This window comes from Molothrus aeneus, chromosome 7 (genome assembly GCF_037042795.1).
Source record: "Molothrus aeneus isolate 106 chromosome 7, BPBGC_Maene_1.0, whole genome shotgun sequence".
Classification (NCBI taxonomy): domain Eukaryota; kingdom Metazoa; phylum Chordata; class Aves; order Passeriformes; family Icteridae; genus Molothrus; species Molothrus aeneus.
In genome coordinates, this window is record NC_089652.1 from 15,944,845 (window position 1) to 15,970,324 (window position 25,480).

At 35.8% G+C, this 25,480-nt stretch overlaps 2 protein-coding genes across 4 annotated transcripts in view; both read left to right on the forward strand.

The window, feature by feature from the left end:
- CCDC141 (coiled-coil domain containing 141) overlaps positions 1 to 11,729 on the forward strand; it is a 56,661-nt gene extending 44,932 nt beyond the window's left edge. For 2 of the 3 annotated variants that reach the window (XM_066553847.1, XM_066553848.1), the window contains exons 24-29: positions 1,099 to 1,979; positions 3,877 to 4,049; positions 9,855 to 10,009; positions 10,108 to 10,237; positions 10,320 to 10,485; positions 11,576 to 11,729. In XM_066553847.1, coding sequence (XP_066409944.1) covers positions 1,099 to 1,979; positions 3,877 to 4,049; positions 9,855 to 10,009; positions 10,108 to 10,237; positions 10,320 to 10,485; positions 11,576 to 11,630 — 1,560 coding nt within the window. In that variant the 3' untranslated portion in view covers positions 11,631 to 11,729. Of the gene's footprint in view, positions 1 to 1,092; positions 1,980 to 3,876; positions 4,050 to 9,854; positions 10,010 to 10,107; positions 10,238 to 10,319; positions 10,486 to 11,575 lie in introns of all 3 variants that reach the window. The other variant, XM_066553849.1, reaches the window with a different exon arrangement.
- An 8,779-nt stretch (positions 11,730 to 20,508) lies between these two features.
- The window catches only part of TTN (titin), a 234,120-nt gene continuing 229,148 nt past the window's right edge, over positions 20,509 to 25,480 (forward strand). Inside the window, 2 exon segments of the mRNA XM_066553743.1 lie at positions 20,509 to 20,599; positions 24,701 to 24,904. Coding sequence (XP_066409840.1) covers positions 20,509 to 20,599; positions 24,701 to 24,904 — 295 coding nt within the window.

Consider the following 25,480-nt stretch of genomic DNA (forward strand, 5'->3'; position numbering starts at 1 on the left):
TATATTAAAACTAACATGTCTAAATAACCAGGGTACATATGAGGTTCTCTTATTTCTGGGTGTTTTAAAATTTTTTTCACTAATTGTTAGATTGTTTGAGCAGTAAAGGAAAAAGAAAACCAAAACAAATATACCATCACTCTCTTGTACTGGATACTGCTAAAGAGACCTATTTTGGAAAGCAATGAAATTGCTTTCAGTGTATCACCCAATTTATTTGAGTGGGCAGTTTATAGGTGATAGAAACAATACTTAGTAGATTACATATTTGTGTATAGAATTCAACAATGAGAGAGTAGCTTAAGGAAACATTATGCACAACTTTTCTGAGAGCCTTTGCACAAATGAAATCAATCTGAATATGTGATTACATTCACACAAAAATCAAGAGGCAGAGACGTAATTAACAAAGCAGATGACTTTGATGCTTTGTGATTAAAATTAATGCACAAATGCCTCACCCAATTCTATTTGAAACATGATGAGAGGGATTTTTTTTTTCCTGGCTCCAAGTTAACATAATTTTTACATTGCTTTTCTTTCAATATTTGGGAGGATCTTTTAACAGCTGGCAAGTAAAAAAAAAAAAAAAAAAAAGAAAAAAAAAGGAGGAGGAAATATAAAATGCTATGGAGGTGCTAGCTTTATTTTTTAACCAGTCCAGCAACTTGGCTGTTAATATATTTTCATTGCTAAATAACTGTTTTCCCTTTAAATGCAATTAGGCCACCTACTCCTCCTCCTCCACCACCTTTCCCTTGCAAATGCTCATATAAACAGAAGCTACAGGAAATCCACAGGTTGCCCTTTGTTTATGGAAAGGTACTTTCTGGTTTATTGTTACTGTTATAATAAATACTTATACATAGTTATAATAATATTTTCTAGAATCTATTTGAGCAGTTTGAAATTCCAATAAGCTGCTGCAACATTTTCTGATTCATTGTTTTTTGCCCCATTTCTTTCTTCCTCTCAGAATACATCAAGCTTAATTAGAATATTGTTGCTAGATTTTGTATGACAAGGGGATGTATTGAATGATAATTCTTTCTTTGTTTTCCTTTCTCTCCTTTCTCTTCTTTCCCCTCCCAGTTCGAGGAGAGGAATATATTGGCTGATATTTCAGTTATCTGTCCAGCTGGTGAGGATCTTGTTTCACAGGATACAGAGCTGTCATCCTCAGCCAAAGAGGATGGTTTACAGACTGAATTCCTGGCAGAAGAAACACCCTCTGGAGATGAATATGAGTGTATATCACCTGATGATATATCATTGCCACCGCTTTCTGAGACACCAGAATCCAACCTCTTACATTCTGAAACAGAGCTAGAAGAGCAGTTCTGTTGTAGTTCTCATAGTCTGCATGTCAGTTCCTATAGCTTGCAGAAAACCACTAGAACGGTAAAACTGATGGAAGCACCTGACCTCTTAACAAATTTTGCTTTTGCTGATGCTACAAATAATAGAATGGAAAGCCCATCAGATCACTTTCAAAAGTTTTGTATCTCTTTAACAGATTCTGGTCCAAAAGTCAGAGCAGAATCTCCTTTGACTTGCAGCTCACAAGGAATTTCTGAAACTAGCACTGCTTCCTGCCCTATAAAAGCCAAACCAGTAGATAGCATGATGAGTGAAACATGCAAAACACATTTACAACACCTTGAACTTCATAAAAGCATGGCAGAAACGCAAGAAAAATTGCATGCCTTGAATAACTGTACTAAATCCCAGGACAGGCTGCATGCTTTGCCCGATGCATTCTCAGGTTTCGTGTTTCAATCAGACGCCACCAGAAGCTGTCAGAGGCAGATGGTTACCCGAGAAGAGATTAAAAGTTCTTCAGAAAAGAACAGCATGGCCAGCCTAACTGGACAGGCGCCTAACTTCTCCCAGCTTCTGTCTAACAAAACCGTCATGGAAGGTTCTCCGGTAACTTTGGAAGTAGAAGTAACGGGATTCCCAGAGCCTACACTGACATGGTGGGTAGCTTGCAATGAGAAGCAGTAAATAGACCCAGTAGCGAGCCACCACGAACCTTTCATAACCAAATCAGTTAATCTGTAGGCTAGAATAAATGGATTGTATCCTTTCTACTCCACACCTCTGCATGATTTCCACCTTCAGAATTGTTTTCAACAATTAACTAACTTGAAATAATCTCTCTGTACCAAATTTTAGGAATGAGAGTATCAAAGTACTGCAAACATATCCAGTGTTTTCAAGCAAAATCATCATTCAGTTTTCCTATTCTGGAATATGGCATTCTACTTGTTGAATGCCTTCTTAAAACAACTGCATGGTTCACATTTACTATAAATAAATTCACCTGCATTTTCCCAGGCTCTGGGCACTACGTATGGACAGACACAGATTGCATGCACACTGAAATATTTATATCGTCACTATGTAGATGGGAACACATTTACACGTCTGTGAAATTCAGATATCAAAACTAAGGTTACATGTTAAAAAACACCACCTAAATATCTACACTAAGAGAATCAGAATCACTTTTATATCATATATTGGTGTGCATGGTCTATATCTCTCTTAATTGCTATGTGTCTACTTAGATTACTTTATTATTGGATTTGTGAGAAATATAGATGATGCAATATAAACATCTGAACTCTAAAAATTCCCTGACAAAGGGAGCAGGGACTGAAAGAGGGGCAGGATCTCAGGATTTTTTTCATAATTCTATATGTTATGTCATGTATTCCTCGAATTTTACCTCATTTGTCTTTTCTCCACTTATTCCATTAGTCTTTCAAAATGGAGGCCTTTATTTTTCATGTATTAAAACTAAATGTGCCTCTTACTGGAAAAAATTATGTTAATATTATTATTACACATTTAAAGAATTAAACTGTACGTTTTTGTTAAACTGAAATTTTTTCGGTGGCACTGAGAAGAATACTGGACAATGCAACCTTGGTGCTATACTCTGTTGGTATCAATAAAGTTACCTTGTTTTAAATACCAGTATTGTACAGACTGAGGAGTATTATTGGTGAAACAAGATATTAATTTTATTGTAAGAAAACATTAATTTAGCCCAAAAATATATACAGTATTGACATATTGTCTTTCAAAAAGATAACATTCAACTGGATCAATTTTGCAAATTAGAAATTCATGAAAATGGAAAAAAAAATGTTTTTAATTAAAAATTCCCCAATAACATGTATTTTGTACTGGTATAGCAATTTCTTTGGATATGCATGTGGAAAAATATTTTCATGTTTGTGTTGGGTTAAATGTAGCCTACGCTGAAACATCATGGTGCAAGGAGAGCCAGAATTTTCTCTGATTTCCATTTTTAAATCAGGAGTCAATACCAATACCCTATGACAGATCCTCAAGTGTTAGAATATGGCACCAATTCACTGAAGTAACTCTTGATGCATTGTTCTATCCTGTTTGATGATGTGAGCTAGGTAAATGTTAAGTGGGCTGGGATGGAGGCAGGTTCTTGGTGAGGATACAAGTTTAGATAGTTTGTTGATCCTTTAGAGCCTGTTAATGAGTTGGGTGTGGACTGGCTCAGGACCTATTAGCAAAAATGTCTCAGCGCAAAATCAAGGGTCCAGGCCCTTGTTACCTCACTGACACTGCAGTGAGAGACTTGTAACTTGTCTGTTGAAACTCATTTTCAGAGCCGAATTTTCTACTGTTAAGAATGTATTATCTAGTAATTTGCATTGTTTAACTGTTCATGCATATTGACAGACTAAGTTTAAAACTGAGAAATGAGAATACAGCAGTTCTCTGTCTCTTGCTGCGGCTGTAGTGTGACAGAGATTGTCTGAATTTGCAAAGTTCTGTGTGGCGTGCAGTGATAAAACTGACTTGCAAACTGACTCTCTGCTTCAGGTACAAGAAGGGCCAGAAACTGACTGCAGATGAGCACTTAAAGCTTTTACAAAAGGAGACAAAGCATACTTTGTTCATTCAGAAGGTGTGTGATAAAGATGCTGGCCTCTATGTTGCTCGGGCTAAAAATTTGAACGGCACTGCCTCCTCAAGTGCCATTCTTCACGTGCAAGGTAACAGGCCACCTATTGCAAGAATAGACTGGATAATGCTGTGTGTCATCTATATTAGTGTATCACTAATGTACTGGCTATTCACTAAATAAGTACAACATTGACTGCACTGGACTTAATTATCACATGTTGAATTTATTGTCTTACACTGCATTTTCACAATGTGTACCAAACCACTTTTTATGGCAAAATGGATATATTGTTTGTTTCTTTATTACCAGTATTCTGTGTTTATTCTACTTTCTCATAGTGATGTTGAGATAAAAACTTTACAATGATTTTCTAGAATCTGAGGTTGAATATTGCTTTCTAAAAATGTAGGCATTCCAAAGCATCAGAAACAGTTTTAATGGTTGTAGGTTTTAAATGTCAGTATAGCACCAGGTAGAGTGCTCAGGTTGTTGTATATTTTGGGATATGTCTTCTCTTGGGATGGGATGTGAAAGGTGTTGGATTTTTTTTTTTAAACATAGAATGTATTATTTTCACCACATGTTTGCTTGTATGCTTACAAAAAATATTTTTAGAACAAAGCTTTTTAGTAAAGGTATCATACCATTCATGATTGAGCTAACATAGATCAGATTTAGATCTGTCTCAGCCCAGCATACACTCTCCACAAAGGAAAGCTGCAGTAGTTCCAACAGAGTTGTGATTGTGCTACAGAACTGACCCAGAACCATCAGGATTTGTGTAAGTGGCATCTAGCAAACAATAGAATAAATGTTTACAAAATGAAACATTCCAACATTCCGCTCTGCTTAAATAGATGTCTGTGATACTTTCTCTGCCTTCTTATGAAGTTAAAGATACAAATATTTCTAATAATCCTCTAAATTGTCCGTATAAGACAAGAAATTTAATAATTTATGAAGCGAGCATTAGTACTCGTTTAAAATTTTTAACACACTGATTTCACACAGAATCAACCAAACTGGGGAACTATCCAAAAGTGTATTCAAATTTAAAAAAAAAAAAAAAAGTCAGTCAAGCAGAATTATCCTTATTATCCTTTAACTTCAAATCAGTAAATCCAAACCAATACTTTGTTCATCTACAGTTGTATTTCCTTCTTGACAAGGACAATCACAAATATATTTTTTTATTAAAGTTCTAATTTTTTTAACTATTACATAACAGTGATGTAATTGTGCCAGTGCGAGACTTGATTTATATATCCTCAAATATAAGACTTAATTTATATATCCTTCAGCCTCAGTATTTGTTGTATTTATGCAGTAAAAAGAGTTGACAAACAGCTATATGATTTTCTTCCTGCATCTTTTCATTACCAGCTTTCATGTTATAATTGAATTGCTATGGAAAATGTTTAAAGATGAAATATTTACTTTCTCTTGCATAATTTGCTGGAATGAAGCAAACTTTTACCGTGTAGCCTCCTATGAAAAGGATATACATTGTAATTGCAGAGGGTCAGATATTTTGGCCTAGTGACTGCAACGTTTAAAAAGTTCCTGTAACTTTGAAAAAGGAGAAGTTCTTATGGTATAACCTCACAGCAATGAGAGTTAGCAGGAGGAGGAAGTGGTGAACAGATGGGGGAACACAGTAAGTTCTAACTAACTTGGTATTACCCTTAATGAACCACTTTCTAAGTTCAGTCATCTCCCAAAAATGTAGATTCACAACAATTTTCTCAGGCATAAATTTCACCTGTTTTCCTGCACTGTATTTTACATTTCACAATAATGGCAACTTAGATCTTAATAAATCATTGTAGAAGTATATAATACCTTTGTTTGTTTGTTTGTTAAAAATTTCCTCTGAGAATTTTACCATTTCTGTGAATTTTAGGTAAACAAAAGTTGATTTTGTGAGTGTGGTATTGCATTTACTTTCATCCAGGAATAGCTTTAAATGCACAGTTTTTAATGGGTGGATATCAGCCACAATTTTAATTGCTGCAAGAAACAAGATTTCAAAAAGAGTGATTAGAGATACTGGATTCACAGCAGGACTCTGAAAATCTTGTGGTTTTAATGTTCTGCTTTGTAAACAAAGACATAATCAACACTGGTTACTGCTGTGCTGGCAGTCTGGATTTAAATACCCTTTATTTAAGGACTCAAATGAGTCCTTAAAAAAATTACTGGAAAATTCCAGCTGTGTTCTGGTTAGATAATATAAAAAAAAGGAAAAAAAAAAGGAGTGACAGTGATGTAGTCTCATGATGCACTAGTATTTCTTTGAAGGAAAAAAACATTCTGTTGCAGCAATAATCTTAACATAATGCTTCCCACTCTCATTGTTTTTTTTTAATAGTCTATACTATGCCTGCTTTACCTCTTCCTTCTTTTAACCATTCTGTAGAGCAGGGAATACATCTGGGTGTTTTGTATGGTTCTGGTTCTTTCTTGGTTCACAGCTCTGACTTCCCCTCATTGCAGTCACAGTTTTGAGCCTATAGTTATGTCAAGACCCCAAAATGTTTACATCTTCCCAATGGCTCCATTATAGAGAAGATTTAAGCCTCAGTCCCACCATCTTTAGAAGAAAGACATTAGGCACATAACTAACCTCCATTCCCTTCCTCCTTCCCCATCTGAAGACACCCTTTAAGAAAAGGTGAAAGATATTGCCTGACTACAAGACATGGAGTTGTGTGAAGGCGTGTTTACACAAGGTACCTAAATTTGGAGTGGGAAAGGAATTAATTGTTTTAATTTTTCAAGAGGAGCAGCCTGTGTGAGGTGGCAGGTTTGAGTCAGTAGGCAGAGGGAAGATGAGTCATTACCAAGATGGGATCAGATGTGGCTGGAGCTGCAGTGGAGAAGGTGAGTTCCTCTCAAATGACTAGTAAGGTATGCTTACTTCTGCACCTTTCTCTGGAGTCTTTTCTTGGGTAAAGGAGTCATTTTTTTCTATGTATTATTTTCTGTGGTCTAGAGGAACTGTGTCTTGAAAAATTACTGCCAAGATTTTAAAGAGGTTACACATGGTATTCAAGGAGACTGGAGCTCTGGGATTATGGATATTTCAACTTAACTGGGTCATGAGACCTCCTTAATATTCCTAATAAAGGGATCCTTCTGTTTGTGTTAGGAGCTTGACTGAGACAAAATCTCAAAACAATAAAGTACACTGTTGATTTAGAGTAATGCTGAGCAATTCCAAAATCTCTAAGCAGCATGGTGGGAATCTGCCTAGTCTAAATTCATAGAGAAGACAGGGGAAGTTCATAAAATTGCTAATATCACATTTCAAGACACCAGAGACTGGAAATTACATGTCTAGAGTAAACAGATTGAGAATAACTGTGAAGCAATTTAATTTAAAAACTGGCTGTTAAAACCAATTTGGCTTGACCTGCACACCTGTGTGTGAGAGAGACTTCAGGCAGGGGTGAAGGCTCTGTAATAGACAGATGAAGGTGGACTTTTCCCCTGCAGTTTTTGCATTCCTCCAGGCTGATGATTTTTCTGTGCTTATTCACCAGTTTGCAGCATAACTCTACTGATCCCTACAGATAACTTGTGGAATATTTAATAGTTGACAAAATTATTGCCTGAACCTGTAAGGATGGTATTTCAGTACCACTGGCTACTTGATTATTTTTTCCCACAATGAAGGAACAGATCTGTTCGTTCTAACCCTTGTGGATGTAGACATTATGGGATGTCCAGCCAAGAAATAATTTGCAATTAACCAATTGTCTTCTGAGTTTTTGTTATGATATCATGGGAAAACCACTGGTGAAATATAACCATTCATTCTATTTTGAAGGTTGCTGTCAAATGATAAAATCTTTTACAACAGACTTTGTTGAGGTAAAGCCTGTTCCCTAAAGAGTTGCAGGAACTGTCATTTCATGGTTTTATTTGCACATACATTTCCCTTTGTTCTCTAGAAACTGAATATTTCAGTTTTTATATTCTGCTGCCTTACTGATATAAAGTCAAGATGTGATCTGATGATTATTACTGTCACCTTTCCACTAAGATTTTTTTTTAAATGGTAAAAATCATTTTGGTATGAGATGCAACATGATTAAACAAGGAAATTCAAACTTCCAAGTAATGGAATCCAGCCAAAATTATCCTGAGGAGTGGCTGAAGCCCACTTAATATTTTCTGCTGGAATACAAGCTAATCATGTTCTACTTGTGACCTATTGCTAACTGCCTGCAAAGAGTAGGCAGGGATGTAAACTTGGTTCTCTTGCTTGAAGTGAAGCTGATGATCTCAAATTTCTGGGCTCCAGATGCATGCAATGCAATGCAATGAGGGTGGCAGCTTGCACATGCTAACCTTCAAGAGCTAAGAACTGAGTTGTTTGAGCTGCTCTGGCTGGCTAATACAGAGGTCACACAAGGTTAGCACAAATGTGGGAGAGTAAAATTTACATTCTTCTGCTTTGTATTGGTGCCTCAGTCCTGCAGTACCTAGAAAAAATAGAAAAGCAGCTAAGCTTGAAAGCTTATTGCAACTAAGAGCTCACCTAAGGAATGAAATTATTAATACAATGGTCAAAATGTCTGCCTTGTGATGCCAGCAGGCCCACACTTGGCAAAAATAGCCTTTTGCTCAATATATTTGGGGTTAGAAGTTGATGGGCACCTGTGTGAGATAAGCTGATTATGTTTCTTAATAGCATAAAGAAAAAAATTTTGCTCTTAAACAGTGGAATAATGGTGGCATGGCAGTTTCAAACTCTGTCATTTAACACACATTTCAGTACCTTTCTATTTCAGAGAAGACCAGTGATAACTTTCGACAAATATTTTGGAAATGTGGTACAATATATATTAAAGAGGAAGAAGGACACATTCTTCATGTGATAGAGATGCAAAAAGATAATTTTTATTGTAGGATGTCTTCGTGAGTTCTTCTTGTGTTAACATCCTCTCTGCTTTATATTCCCTGTGTCAAGAATACTTAGTCAATTCTAAGCTTGTCTTCTCTTTTTACTGTAACCTTGTAGGTGGAATATAAGTGGAACCTTAGGTAGTAATACAAAGATTCAATAAATCCAGCTTTATAGCTCATTAAGTTACAAGTCACAGAAAGCAAACTGATGCTGATGATCAAAATTTCTTCAATTTTGATGGGTTAATTTGTATTGATCAGTCCTTGTAGAGGTTCAGGCATCATCTGTCCTTCCTCAGCTGGCATGAGGCTAGCACAAAATCAATCTCATGTGCTTTGGATATTGCAATAGAAAAGCAATTACTTGCCCATCCTTCATCTGAACCAAATTTGTACTGGATGATGTGGTGGCACATGGTCTCAATATTAATGATGGCCAAAATAATGATGTGGTCAAAGTAGCAGAGAGGCATCATTCTGCCCTCCATTATTGCAAATATCAATTTTTAAAATCTTTTCAATAACTTTTTTTTTTTAAATAATGGGGGGGGGGGGGGAGTGAAGAAAGTGTGATGTACAATAATGCACTAAATTATAAAATTTGCTCTCATGACTTTATCACTTTAAATTTGTGTGGAATAATTAATCTTCTGCCTTCACTGAAACAATTCACACAGATTTGCCTAATATCTTATCAAATAACATGATTCTTTACCATTTCCATGGAATTAATACCACTATGCTCATGCATTACATTCTTGGGTGCTTAATATCCATGTTTTTAACAAATGTTTTTTTTAGATAGATAAATGATATGTGCCAACTGTCTTGCAAACAAGTTAACCTGAGTTCCAGACAGCAGTAAAGGCTCTCTTTGTCTGTCAATGTGATAAACTTTACCAGAACAGATTATTTTCTTCAGTTGTTTTAATTATGTCTCTTAAAACACAGTGAATATTGATTAGATTTTTTTTTTCAGTACAAGGAGAACAGCCAAACTTCGTACAAAAGTTTGGACATAGAACTCTGCATGAAGGAGAAGATTTAATCCTGCATTGCACTATACATGGAAAGCCCAAACCACATGTCTGCTGGACAAAGGATGGCATCCAAGTAGTATCTGGAGATATCAGTGTATGTTCTAATGTTCTTGAAATTTTTCTTGGGACAAAGGTAATTTATATTGCTTTGTAGTACTAATTATCCCCTATGTGTATTCTCTTGTTTTACAGATTGAGAAATTAGGAGATATCTATTACCTTTTAAAAAGAAATGTAGTCCTTGCTGATAGTGGGAAATATATCTGTGTTGCCAGCAATGAAATTGGAAAGGCACACTGTTCTGCTTTCGTGACAGTGATAGGTGACTCGTCCTGCCAGCTGCATGCTTTTTGGCACCCTCTTGCCTTGTTACACGAGCAACTAATGTACATGTTTTGTTTCAGAGAAGAATAAACCCCCCAGCACTCCCAATGTAACTCAGGCTAAACCAGAATGTGAAGATGGATACTTTTCAGAAGAAGTGAATGTCACCACAATGGAGCTAGTCCAAGCCCAGGACACACCCTGTGAGGGAGAAGAAAGGCCAGTGGCTAATTGTACTCCAGTAAGGTAACCTGCATCTTACTCCGTGCTGCAACTTGTACTACTGTAGCAACTGTAAGGACCTTAAGTTACAAAGCATCAAACACTCTTCCTAATCTATGAATTTCAGGGCAATATATGTAATGTGCATAATATGTGACTCCTTTTTTCACTTAATTCTTCGTCAAAAGATATGAATTTTTTAGATCAAAGAACTAGTAATACATTACAAAATTGAGCCTATGCAAGGTATTTATGTTTAGTGAAATATTTTTTTGAAATCTAGTCATAATCTAAATGTTAATGTAAGATCGAAGAGTTTAAAACACAAAGTATTACAGAAGTGCAAATTGATGGAGCTAAGTGAAGTTTCATGGGCGGAGTATATAAGTGAGGTTTTCTACTAGGCAAGTCTTCTTCTGAAGCATAAGTAGCAAGCCTAATAAGACAGGAACTGTTGTTTTTCATTAATTGATTAAAAATAACAGTGCTTCCCACTGGGCAATTTCAGATTAAATAAATGAGATACATGAAGTCTCTAATCCCTGTGAATTCCAGCACAGGATGAAATCTCACCTCATGAATTTGGGCTCTTATAAAATAGAAAGAGTATTTTTGTCTTTAAATTTCTGAGGTTTATCTATCTAGATGTAGCATAACTTGTGAACATAAAGGAAAGTTTTTGCATGTGTTGGTTCAAAAGCTTTGTCCTTTTCCTTGTGAGCTGCCTGCACACTTGCTTCATGACCAGCTGACAAAGCATTGATCCCACATATTTTGTTCAGGGTTTTTCCCATATTGCTGTGCTATGGCAGGTATTCCTGAGTGAAAAAATACATGCAAGATCATCATAATTTTACATAAGTCACATAGAGAATTCAGTATGATTAAAACATGTAGACTGTATGGAAAGGTTAGATTTATCCTAATTTTTTCTTATCTTCTGTTGTTTATAGCTAGTATCTTCTAGTCAGTAAGATGAGATTTAGAATATTTTATGTTCTCTCTGTAATCACTATTTATTTGATCTCTAATCTTTTACTTTTGCAAGACCATGAAGAATTGTCTATGCCACCATTAAAAATATGGGCAATATTAACTGACCTTTTTCAAACAGGTTTAAAGAGAAACTCTGGTTTCAAGGAGTACATCTTGAACTTGAAAGGCCATAAGAGATTAACTTCAATTTGAGACATGATCCCATTCTTCTGCCCGATGCAGTGGAACAGAAGATGGACTGAACTGCAAGATGCCTGATTCCTGAGTGTGTTTGTCTTGTTTGCTGTGTCCATAAGTAGGTATTGGCCATGGGTGAGGGGCAGAGGAATTTTGGCTGCTCTCCAATATATATCTAAATTCAAATTGTTTTTTGTTTCTTTACAAATAAATCATTATTAAAATTCACCTGTGCACAGCATTTATTAGACAGTGACTCATGATTTCTTTTGGGTTTGCTCTGGATTGTTGGGCAAATCTAACAGAAGGTGATGATGGAGAAAAGAAACATTCTCCTTCAAAATTGCAGATCTCCTTGGTGATTCACTAGTATCCACTATTGTATTCTTCTACAAATTTCATCGGTGATATTAATTCCATCAATAGGTCTTCCCAGTAGCTAATATAGAAATTAGGATTTAAAACAAAATTATCTTATAAGAATAAAATTATTCTGTTTATTAAATGGAGTGTTAATTGTCATGTTTCTAACACCTTTGAGACATTTTCTTGGAGGCCAGCCACCAAAAGGAGTGGTGGAAGACATTCCTGCTGCTAAGAAAGCATTAGACAGGGTTTGCTAATATAAGTACTCCTTATATTAGTACTCCTAATATAAGGAGTACTTATATTAGCAAACCTTCTCTAATGCTTTCTTAGCAGCAGGAATGTCTTCAGGGAAGAGAAAGTCTCTGAGTCAGCATAATGGAGAAGTCTTCCACTGAAATGCTTCTGCTTTCAGGACTAGATTAGTGGGACAATGCAGTCCATTTCCAGGTGGTGCCTGCCATTGCAGTTCAAAGGAGAGGTCTGTTAAGAGATATTAGTGCTAGCTTCCATGCGTATTTTTAGTTTAGCCAAGGACTTCAATAATAGAATTCCTTAAGTGTCTATTCAAGGTATTAAAAAAGCCCTGAACTGGAATTGAATCTTTTGGCCAGTCATTAGCATAACAAAACATTAGCTTTGTCTCCATCTCTTGCGTTCAGAGTTTAGGTGTGTTTTCCAATTTCTTGCAAAGTTTCTTGAAGAGAAAGACAATACTTTTGTACTGTCATCCACTTGCAGCACTGAAAAAGGTGGTTCAGGAAAAGCTCCATTTTGGATGGCTGTTTGGCTGCCACAGCAGTAAACAAAACAGTTGCCCTTGCAAATAAAAGTTCTTGAGTTTGATCCATCTGATTCAGATTTTCAAAGTCTTACCTTTGAAAATTTTTCACACTTCTCAGACTTCTGCTTCAGTGCCCTCTCAATGGCTTGGCCCACACCACAGACACACACAGATTCCACATGTACTGTGCAATTCCGCTTTGTCCAGCATCCTGTGATTCTGTACATGCACATTGATTGGACCTGCTCTGGTCTTGCATACCGCTGCAATGCACTCACACTTCTCACTGGGAGCAGATAGGGATTTAAGCAGTGCAGCATTTTTGTGCTTCATCCAAGTAGATGTCATCTGTGCAAAATTGGCACTGAAATAACATATTTAAGAATTGCTTAAATCATAATATTAAAACATTCGATATTTTTCTCCATCAAGATGCAGTTTGGATAGCAGAAACTTAAATTTATCTCCAAGTTAAAGTACAGGCAGAGAGAGGAAATGAGCTGGAAAAAAATATCATGTACATGTCTTCACCTGATCACATAAATCACTCGCTTGACGTTATGGAAAAGTCAGCGGCATCCTGCCCGCAGAAGAGTCACAAGGCTATGTATATGTGCACATAAATATAGTAACTGCAGACTGAGCTACTTGCTCTGCATATTTACTCTGTATCTCTCACAAACTTTTCCAAAATGGAATGAAGACAAGTGTCAAACATCTTATGGATCCTGTGCAATTATCTTTCCCAACTAAACCCCTCGTTATGTGTTAATTAGATTTAGCGATGTCATAGAAAATACTGTGTTTTTAACTGTACTCGCATTCAGAGGACTGAAAAAGTACATATCAGATATCCATCCCCTTCTTCCCCCCAAATTATAAACCCCCTAAAATTAATGTTCTTTTCTCAGTTGTAACTTTTTAGTATGGAATATATGATTCCTTTTGTAGAAGTTCATTTTGTAAAAATGAAAGTGTAGAATTCAATGCTTGCTGATCTTGGATGCTCATCAAACTTAAAATATTGTGTTCTTTTTGCTTTTCCTCCAATGTTAGACTAGGAGAAAAATTTTAATATTTAAGGGTTTTTCCTCTTGATTCACAAAACATAACTCAGAAAAAAAAAAGTTTCACTGTTTCTTTAAATAATACATGGGGCAAATCAGGAATCTGTGTATCTGTTCTTACTTGTGGTTTTCTTACAAAATAGTAGAAAGTGTTGTTTATAAATAAATAAACATGTATCAACTTTCTTTGGCCAATGAGTAACACAGCTATTGCTTCAATAGAATAGGTGTGTTCCCAGAAAATGGATCCATTATGAAAAATGGTGTGTTTGCTTCTTTTCATTTTACAAATCATAGGTGTCCACAGATTTGTTAAACGGTTTCCAAAATTGATGAAATAGATGTATCTATTAAATGCTAAGGACTGTCTCAATGTTAGATAGAACTTGTTCCCAGTACAATGATGTTAATTACTGTTTTGTGGAAGGAAATAGAGCACCTAATCAATATGTTCCTTACTCTGGCTGCAGGTTTTGTTAGTAAGGCCTGCTCTCTAAAGTGAAGTGCTGAGAAGGCAAATGTTTCTTTTTCTTCCTTGTTCCATGTATGCAAATGTATGAGGATGATGCATAAAGAAATAATACACAAGGAAATCTTGTCAAAAGTGACATCTGTAAATCTCCTTAGATATTTCAAAGGAGATTATATAAGTGACTCCTATCAAAATGAAGTTAGTGAATAGGAACCCTGATAATGTGTGGTTTCCAGTAAGTTCTTCCCATATGAAACAGATAAAGTAATTTCAAAACTCACTTAGTGCCTTAATTTTGTTTTCTATTTTGGAAGCAACTGAAAGTGCCTTGTTCAGAAACAATTTTTTTGCAAGCAGGTTTTAGTTGCATTGAAAAAGGTTGAGGTACCTTGCATATTCAATTACAGTGGCTCAGATAAGCACCTGAAAAGGCAGCAGCCTTTCAAAAGCCAGTTGCAGCACAAAAACATGGATATTCTTGTGCATACAATTCAATTAATAGCCTATGTTTAAGGTTCTAAAGTTTTTGTTACAAAGTACTGTTTGTAGTATTAGCAGGGAAAGAGAAGTTGATAAGGGTGGTGGAAACTTGATTTGATTTTAAATCATGCTTTAGTGGTTTAACAGTTTAGAATTTTTTAGTTATTTTTAAGCTTAAAGAAAGTGGGAGGGAGAAGGGAATGTAATTTTTTTCCAAAGTATACTTGGAAAAATGGAAATTAAACAAGAATATAATATATAAATATATTTGGGATTCTGTTTTTTGGTTCTATAACAGGAGAGCATTTTTTCAGAGACAAGTTTTGTGTGAAGTTCTATTTAATGACTCTCTTGGTTCACATAGTTGATTGGAGGAGGGAGTAAACTGAAAATAGTAATTGAAAGGAGATATAGTAGTTATTGTATAGGAATGAATGGAAGTGAGAAGTAAGGGAGACAGCAAAAATGGAAGGAGAGAAAGGAATGGCAAATGTACTCATTTTTTTTTACACAGTTTGCAAACTGGCATTTTTAGATAGACTAAGGGACCAGGAAAGAAAGCAGGATTTATGTTACATTGGGTGTGCAGCTACTGCAGAGTACACTGGTAGTACAACACTGGCAGTGTTTGACAAATAATGAACAACAGTAAAGATCGTGAATTTTTTAAAAAGTATTAGGAAATTCCTCCCCATAAAGCACAGTAAAACCTTCCTTAGGCGGCACTTCGAAATTTTAAGTGTTCAAGAAAGAATTAATTTTGTCTTTAAACTCTGCCTAGAGTCTTCAGCTTTCAAGGCATCTTCATGTGGACATTATTAAGGCAGCTCCATGGATCAAGTAATTGGGATTGCTATAATTAATCAAAGTGATTCACACAGAGATTGCAGGGGTCCACACCACAATGTTTCACTGTGTTAAATATCACCTGCTACTCCTTAAATGTCTGGTGGCCTACAATGTACTACATGTACTAAACATTGGCAATATAGAGTTTATACTTCAAGCAGTAGCAGACTGAAGCAAGTGTTGAAATTTTCTATCCCCAAACAAAATGTCTTCCTGACAAAAAATTCTGCTTCATTATCTGGATCTGATTTTTGTTTGATGCTTGAGCAAAGAAATAATGTAATTTTTTACCAGCAGTGTCTTAGCTACACAATAAGACTGAAGTCATCCTTCTGATTTTTCTTGTGGATATGCTATGTGATACAAAACATGTAGAAATCATGTGATATCAATGTGACAGAAAGCATGCAGGATAAGTAATTCATATTTCCTTGAGGACAAGATAAATATTCCACTGTTTTGAAATTTTACTTCTGTATTTAAAGAAAAAAAAAATTGAGAAGGTATAAACTTCTGTTGGAATAGAAATAGATTATTAGAAGTAATTTTAAAAGTTTATAAAAAAAGAAGGAACGTATTTTTTTAAATACAGCATACCTGTATTTGAATGCAGGAAATTTTTCCCCTTGTAACTATTATTGTTACCAGTCATTGTTGACTTAATAGAAATAGAATATGAAAATATGGAAATGAAAAATGGACATAGGAAGTTCTGATCATCTCAAAATTTCAAAAGTGACAGGTTTTATATTTCTGTCATTTCAAAATGATCATATGTTCATAAACTTTTCAATTTTTTTGTTTGATTTAGACATCATCATTAAGCAGGCTGCATTTTTTAAGTTTGCAAATACTAGCCTGTGTTTTTCTTCAACTTTGAATTTTCACTATTTAAGTGTTTACCTACAGAGAAAAACAACTGTTTGCCAATTTAGCAGGCTCTGTTTAGAAATAGACATTTTATACTCTTTACACAAGTTTCTTTAGATATTTTTAATACGTTTTTTTAAATACAACCTAGCTTGAGCTCCCCCTCATTGCATAGAGTTGCATTTGGTGTCATACAAAGTCATGTACAGAGTGATTAGGCTCTCTGAAATCGTTTCGCAACAAGAAATTAAAAGTGAGCCGTAGTACTCTGACTTTCAGCCACTGTGAGAGTTCAGGTAGTACCAGTGTAGAGACTGTTCCTCCATTTTGTGTTGCTGCTGCATGCCAAGAGTAGCCATGAAGTTGCCACCTTATGGGATGGATGAATTGACTTTCAGATCAAATTTCTGAAGTTATTTTATGAAATTGCAGCAATATGTAATTCCTTATTTCAGGAATTTCAGAATTCCTTATTTCAGATCTGCAAACTATAACATTAGAACTCCCTTGCAAGAATCACAGCAGTGAAATCTCTCTCTCTCCTTGGGATTTTCTGCCTCTCTTGCTGGAGGTTTCCTTCAGGTTGTTTTCAAACACAAGTGCAGCTGATAGCACAAAGCTCCAATCTGTGTTTATTTTTCTGCGGTTACCAAGTTCCACTTTTCGATGTGGAACTTGGTAACCGCAGACTGAAGTCTCATTTTACCAAACCACCTAAACACATGCTTGATTTTAAGCAAGAAATTTTAAGTAGTCTTATGTGCCAGTTATGTGCTTAAAGAGTGTGCTAGATAGGCAGGAATAGAAACAGGCAGATGAGGTGGTGTGGTGAAACACCTCCCATTCCAGCCATAAACAAGACTAGTCTCCTAACCCTGATGTCTGTTTCAGAAGCAGCCTCTCTAAAGGCACAACTAGCTGCATAGTGACAAAGCTGGGCTACTGAAGTTCACAAGCCAATATGCTGTTCCATGGCCTGAGGTCTGCAAAAGGCCTACACAGGTCTAGAAAAAAGCTGTTAGACTTAAAATCTTCTTTCTTAAAAATGAAAGAATTTGTCCATGTTAATTTACTTAGACAAAATTTCTGTTTCTGCACATTGTATGCTACTGGTTGTTATGCTTAACTGCTCGGAACATCCAACAGAAAAATTGTAAAGGAAACAAAAACAACCCTAGAGAATGAAATCTATACATTAACAAAAAAATTTTACAATTCAAAGTTACAGGGAAAAAACAGTTTAAATGTGTATTCTAATAGTGTGCAGCCACTTGTCTGAGCTCAGCTTACTTATTTAGTCTGGTGATTGACAAATGCATTTGGTGTGGCTTCTTGGATGTTTTATAATGAAAGAAAGTAAGGCTGAATGTCACTTGTCCATATGCCCTGTTAAAATGCTTTTTACTGCTTTCTTTGTCTTGTGATTATGAATTAGGAAATTTACAATGTAAACTGCACTTGGTAAACTAAATTGAATTATAAATCAAAAGCTTTGGAATGGCTGAGGTTTCCTCAGTGAATCCCTTTTGTGCCTCCAAAATTAGCATTGTCAGTCAAAACCAACAGGTGGTGTATGGTTACAGAGAGTGAATCCCCTCTCCCAAGAAACTTTCTTTCGGGAAACCAATCAGAACTGGCACTGACATGATGAGGCAGACGTGTCAGCAGAGCTGGGGTATATAAAGCGAAACAACTATGTTAGCACTTCTGAGCAGTCGTGCATTCCCCGCCTCGCCTCGGGTGTAGGGATTGCAAAAAAACAAAACTACACTGTCAAGACTGTGTAGTTTTGTTTTTATGATTAGAGGCTCTTCAATTCTCATGCTGGGATTGTCTAAAAAAATCTTACTCTGGATAAGGACGTCGTTCAAGAAGATTTCGTTGGGCTTAGCCCACTCTTGCAGGCACTTTGAGAGATCAGGTTAGTAGCATGTTTCTGCTGGTGTAATAAGTGTTTTATCAGTCATTAATAATTCTGATACAATCTATTATTTATAAATTTTCTCACAGGGGGTTGTAGATTTCAGGGTATAGACATGAAACATTTAAATGCTCTGTCAAGGTTATAGCCTTAATTTCTGGAGTAAGCTTTGATAACTCTCAGCAAAAAGCTTTTTTTTTTCCAGGGTATTTTATTGCTAAAGACCACATAAATTACGATTTTAAAAGTGCATGGAAACATGTGCTTAACTTAAAAACTCCTTTCTGTTGGGAGTGTTCAAGGTTATGCTGCTGAGAGATAAACTGAGAAGCTCCAAGAATAGCTCTGATAAAATGCACATGGTATCAGCTAAGTGCTGATGACTTTTTAAGGAAAACAACTGCTAAGGTATCAGTTACACGGCAGCTCTGGAACACTTGTCTGCTGTCATTCATGGCTGCAAAGGTTATTTCTGGAACATGACATTTTAGATGCATACTTTCAATTCTAATTATACAAGAAGCCTTATAAGATCAGATCTTCATCACCAGAATTTGCTTGGACAATGAAATATAGAAAATTCATGGGATCTCAATAGAACTTATTCTCAATTAAATTATTTCTGTTCTCCTCTGGAAACTACATATATATATATATATGAACTTTCATAATGTTTAATTGTATTGTAAAATTATTCCCATTTATTTTAGCTGAGCTTCAAAACATAGTCATACCTGAACCTGAAAATTCCAATTCAATATCCAGTTCTGCCCTTATGCTCTTATTGCATGTATGCATCAGGCCCTGTTTTCTATGAAGGAACCCAAGTAATGAAGAATTTTCACCACTGTGAGAGATAGAATAAATTTGACTCCTAGTGAAAGAAACTTCACTTTCTCATTTTTAATTTTACCTTGGGACTGTCACAAAATCAGGCACAAGAGCAAAAGTAAATGGAAGTAAATATATGAGTAAGTTTGCCTTGAAATATTGTGGGATTTTTCTGTTTGTTGATACCAGATATGCTCTGAGTGAATTTTTTTAATGAGAAAAAATGTAACTTTAATGGATGTATGATAATATTAAGAAAATAATAGCTACCCTTTTAAAAACTATACAATTCAACATCAGTTAATAAATAGGTTATGCAAATATAAAATGTCAACACACAAGCTTTTCTAGTGGCAGTGTGTTATTTCAAAGATCTTGTGGCATAGCAAGAGAAAGCAAACTTTCTTTCAGATTTCATATGGCTTTGCAGTTGTTCAAGCCATCAGTGTCAGTGGCTACTTTATATCCTGGCTCACATTTCGAAGGTGGCTGTCTTTCCATACTCAAAATTCCACTGAGATACTCTCTAAGAAAGAGGAGAATTTTATATGCATCTTTATTGCCAATATGCTTCTGTAAAGTGAAATTATTCACTATTTACAGAGTGATTTAAAAATAGAGTCTTTTGGTATTTTTTGCATTATTGCATTATTAATAATGAAAAAATTATTAATACTATTACTTATTATTAATAATTTATTAATAATGCATTATTGGCATTATTAAGCTAAATACATTGTAGATTTCCACATTTCTTTCAATTGCTTCTTAGTGACCTAGTTGTCTTGTCATTGCAGAATGCAAATATTTTGCATCAGCAAAATATTTTTTAAAATTATACAGGGTAATTTTTTCCTGTCAGATAAAACAAGTTAGTAGACAAAGGGAGGCAGCCTGAATGACCTGTGGAAGGTCACACAGTGAGTCAAGCAGAATTTTGTCTCCTGCTGCATACTTGCAGTGCCAAAGCAAGTGCCACAGCTCCACTAAATATAATGGTTTCCCATCCAATTCAGCTAAACATGTTCCAAGAGTAATTTGCAATACAAGTTTGTCAAAACCCACAATATTTGCATTTCACCAGGTTGTTCAGACTTAAAACTGAGACGAGTAAATTGTTCAGAGAATAGCTGCATATGTTCTTAAAATCTTGCAAGAAGTGTGTGGATATAATAACATTTTCACCATTGATATCTAATTATGGGGTTATTTTCCTTGCAGAGTGCCTGTAAAGATGACGACGAAAGCACCAACATTCACACAGCCATTACAAAGTGTTGTGGCACTGGAGGGTAGTGCCGCAACCTTTGAGGCTCATATTAGTGGTAAGGCTTTGATTCATTCTTCCAAGATTTGCTATTGTTTAGCACTAACTTCTTTTCTAATGTTTATGATGAGAAAAATGATGACACATTTCATAGATCATAATCTGGTATGAATGGGTCAAGATGAGTGCTGAAATATGGATATATATCCATATCATACTGTGCTGAACTGCTCCTTGAAATGTATATGCATAAAAATACATACTGTGCTAATAAGGGAACTTCATGTGGCTGCAGAAACAATAACCTCATTTGGATGATGACTGGGCAGAATTAGAAGTCAGGGTGCAAAAAGCAGGATTTATGCTAGTTCTTCCAAGACCTTTTGTTAAGCTTTACTCTAGCTAAGCTGTATTTCTGCTTCCCTTAAATTTCTGCCCTTAAGTTTACTTAATTCTAGAGTTCTAGGAGGGGGATTAAAAGCAAAAAATATAGGCCCAACTGGCCACTGAAGAGGGCAGAAAACCCTCGCGTGCTAAAAAAGAGATGTGTATGGTGATCATGATGTTAGCACAAGGCTGGATTAATATAAGTTGCCTGTGCAATTTAAAGATACCATGCAATTTAAAGGATACTTGATTTCTTTAGTCTACATACTATTCAAACACCCTATCTTGTGCAAAACTCCAAGCAAACCCCTGAGATAGCATTACCAGAGACCCAACACCCTGTTCTGAGTGTCTCTGACCTCGGCAGTGACTAAGGAGAAATGACGTGCTCCTGCTGGTGGAATTATATTGTCTTACAGGCATTAGCAATGTGATGATCCACATACCATAAAGCACTACTCAGATGCTCTGTGACAGGTGCAAACACATGATCTGTGCAACTATAAAGATCTCTGACATCTATGGTCCATGTATTTCATCCCTTGGTCCCTTTGCGTGACACTGGCTCACACATTTGGTGTTTGAACATGTCCTGCAGTGTCCATCCATGACACTTTTTCATGCCATATTCTATTATTTGGCCCTTATTCTTCACTTAATTGCCCTGGTTTTCTCTTCTTGCTTCTATGCTGTAAATTTTCTGTGAAATTTTTTTTCATTTTTACAATATTTATTGTTATTAGGAATACCTAAAAATATCATCAGAAAAAGTTAGGAGGCTAGTGTTATTATTCAATGTGTGATTTTGGCTAATTTCATTTGTATGATATTATGGAGTACTTGGGAGGGGAACTTGATTTCTTACCAAGTGAAGATACAGCAGTATTTCTAATAGCATATGCCATATTTGTATGTTAGTCTCAAATATCTTGTGAGTCAACCTCTTGTTAGGTTTTTTTCACATTGTGAGATTCTGGTATATCCTTCCTGCCCTAAAAACATCCTCCTGGTTTGAAAGATCTGACAGTGGCTTGGGATTTAGTTTTCTGCAGCATAAAAATCAGGAAAGGCTTTTATTATAACTAATTGCATAAATAAAGGATTACACAGCTTTATCCTGCTGTAATGTCTATCCTTTCTACCTGCAATGAATTATTGTGAGTTTAAAAAATAGAATTTTTATCTATCTCTAATAACACTGGTCTATTATAAACAAGTCAAGTATTAATACACAGCTACAGTTCAAATGTGAAGAGCTCAGTTAATCTAAGAGTATCAAGAAGAGTTTAGCAACCACCTGAGATGTAATTTTGCTGTGTGTAAACTAGAACAAATGAACTGTGCTGGTGTATTAGAATGTGAATTAAGTGTCACATTATAAAGGGATGATATCAGACGAATAAACCCAGCATGTAGCAGAAAGCACAGAACACACAAACCCTGTTATTAAAAGCAGCAAATGCCAGGGCAGCCAGGACACTGTCACAGGGGGAGTCCTACTGGGTCACCAGTGACTGAGTCATGAGACAAGAAAGTCAGAACTGTTGCTGGCATTAGAACAGTGCCAAGCTCATGTCTCCACAGTACTGTGGAGTTCAAATTTTTTCATAAAGAATTAACCTATGCACTGCTTACCTTTCTTGAACTGGTATTTTCAGGTATTACAAGTGCACAACAGCCTTTTCATAGTACTTAGTTTTGAAAGCAGCACACAGATCATACACAAGTTGGCAGTCCCTCACATCATTGTCAGGAGAATCTTAATGAATTCAATTACTTAAGTGGTGAATTTGAGGCACTACAGGTCGATTTTCTTCTTTTTGGTATTAAAGTTCAAAAAACCTCAAGGACAGTTTTAAAATGAAAACAGTTGTTCTTATCATTAACAGTCAAATCATAGTGTATTTTGGGACATGTAGAAGTAAAACCCTACTCTATATAGACTGGGCACATATATCTATAATCTGAGTTAGATCTTACCTAGCTCTGTGACCTGGGACTAGCAGAGTGCTAGTAAATTTGTGGAGTTGAGTTTAAAATATAAACTTGGGCTCAGATTTCTAAAATGGCTTCTAGCTTTGGATGCCTTGTACATAGCAGTTTGAGACATCAAAATAGACTCCATTTTAAAAGTGCAGGCCTTTTTCAACCTGCCACAGAAACTCCCATTTTTTCTAGTCATCATCATATAATACCACCGCAAAAGTTCAAATAGAACTTTTGAAATGTTTCAAGAAATTCATTACTGAGGACATGTTTTGGAGGATTGCCTAGCTTAAAATATTTTTAAACTAATTTTCACAAATATCGAAGACACATAGTTCTGAATGAAACAACTGTGGTCAGCTGCATATTCTAAGTTGATGATGATAATGCCCAAGTTGCCCTACACCAATAGCACAAAATTGAATTATACCATCCCATCAGGACTGTTTGATAACTTCCACAATAACTTCCAATTGTAAATTGACAATTCTTAAATCTACTTTTACTCTTTTGATTTCTAATCCTCCCTAAAACTGTCCACATTTTCTTTCTCTGTGTGTGTGTGTTCATTTTACATTTCTCTAAATATCAGTCAGTGCTTTACTGTGAATCAGATTTTAAACTTTCCTAACCAAGTCTGATAGGACTGCAGTGAACCAGTGAAAGACTCAATCTACATGTCAGCTTCTCTTTCACTTTAGTCTCACACAGTCATTTTCCTTGCACATCAAATTCCTTAATAATTTATTTGGTTTATAGGAAGGATCTAGAAAGGAAGCAGAATTCTGTGTACCTGGGGTTTTCCAAACCACAGACATTAGAACTGGGAAAATTAATTCAAGTCTCAGATCTCATTTCTTAGCCCCCATGCAGTGCAACTGGTGATTTGGGTTGAGTGGAGAAAAAAATGAAGTGAATTTGGGAGGATTTTAATTTTGAAGAAATTATGTTCTAGAACTACAAAAAAGACTTTGAGCTGGAAACATCTCCCTAAATTACCTGTTCTCCTTATGTGTGTGGTTCATATAAGAATTTTACTTGTTCATCAAATGGATTTAAGTCACTCAACAAATTTGGCTGAGTAGAACACTGAGAAGAGAATTTCCGCAGGCAATCTCAAATCACCATTTAAAACCAAAAATCAGCTATTGTTAAAATTGAAATTTTTCTGACCCCAAGACTCTTGTTCATCACCCTGATAAAATAGAATAATATATTTGAACTACAGTTGATTCCAGGTGACTGCTGTTGATCAAACCCAAAAAATTGCAGAAAAAGAAATTAAAACCCCCAAAACTTTGCTGGCATTTGATTTTAATGTCTACAGCAGTCACTTTTTCTATCACTTCATTTTCTAAAGCCATATTAGTTTTAGAACATATGTTTTATTTGGTTGGAAGTACTAATCTTTACATTATCTCCAGACTATTGAACTGCATAAATATGCTAGCAATAATCAATTCTTCTTAGATACCAGCAAATACATTTTAAAAATACCTCACATTAATTAATTCATCCTCCTCCTGAATTTGATGAACTTCTATTTCCTAATAAGATTGCTAAATACAACAGTTTTCTCATTATTCAAGTGATTTATTAAACACAGGAGCCAGTGCAGCTGCCCTATTGCTCTGTGCATTTTAGAGACCTTTCTAAAACCAAATTCCTTTGCCACTGTGCCTCTGGACATGTATCTGTGCCTATGGCATTATGCTCCACTATGGTAATTTTTTATGTCTGACATTTCGTAATGTCTTGATCTCCATTTGTCTTCCTTTTTCTGTAGGTTTCCCAGTTCCTGAGGTGAACTGGTTTCGGGATGGCCAGGTTCTCTCTGCTGCAACTCTGCCCGGTGTGCAGATCTCGTTTAGTGATGGCCGCGCTAGACTGGTGATCCCCACCGTGACAGAAGCCAACAGCGGGAGATACACTGTGCAAGCCACCAATGGATCTGGGCAAGCGACTAGCACTGCTGAGCTGCTTGTCACAGGTACTCAGCAGCTACAGAAAGGCACCTCTCTCTGCCTGCTAGCAGTCTGAGGGAGATTTGAAATAGTTCAGATTTCAAGTACATGATCAGCAAAAAATAGCAAAGCACATTCCTTTTCCTAAAGCAGTCTAGAACTCAGCGTGTGTTCTCACCAGTAATGTCTAACAGTGTCCTTTACATTTTAACTGTATCAAGTTTAATCTTGATCTCACAAACTCTTATTCATGATTACATGATTCAAGCTTCTGGCTCAGCCCTTATACATGTAGCTCCTTACAGTCTGTCATGCTGGCTACATTGAAATTGCCCATAAAAGAAAGGATGAATTTCTGCAGGATGGAGCCATTAAGGATATCTAATGGTATCAATGATATTTAACAGAACAAGTCACATAAAGGTCCATACCAAAATACTGTGCTTAATGCCTATCATTACAAGCAATATATCTGTAATTCTAGAAACATTTGCAATCATAGGTGTAATCAAAAATAATATTTTGAATGTTTCAGAAGGTACTATGGTCTGTCAGTAGCATGTGAAGAAGAAATAGACCTCACACACTTCTAGGAATGAAAG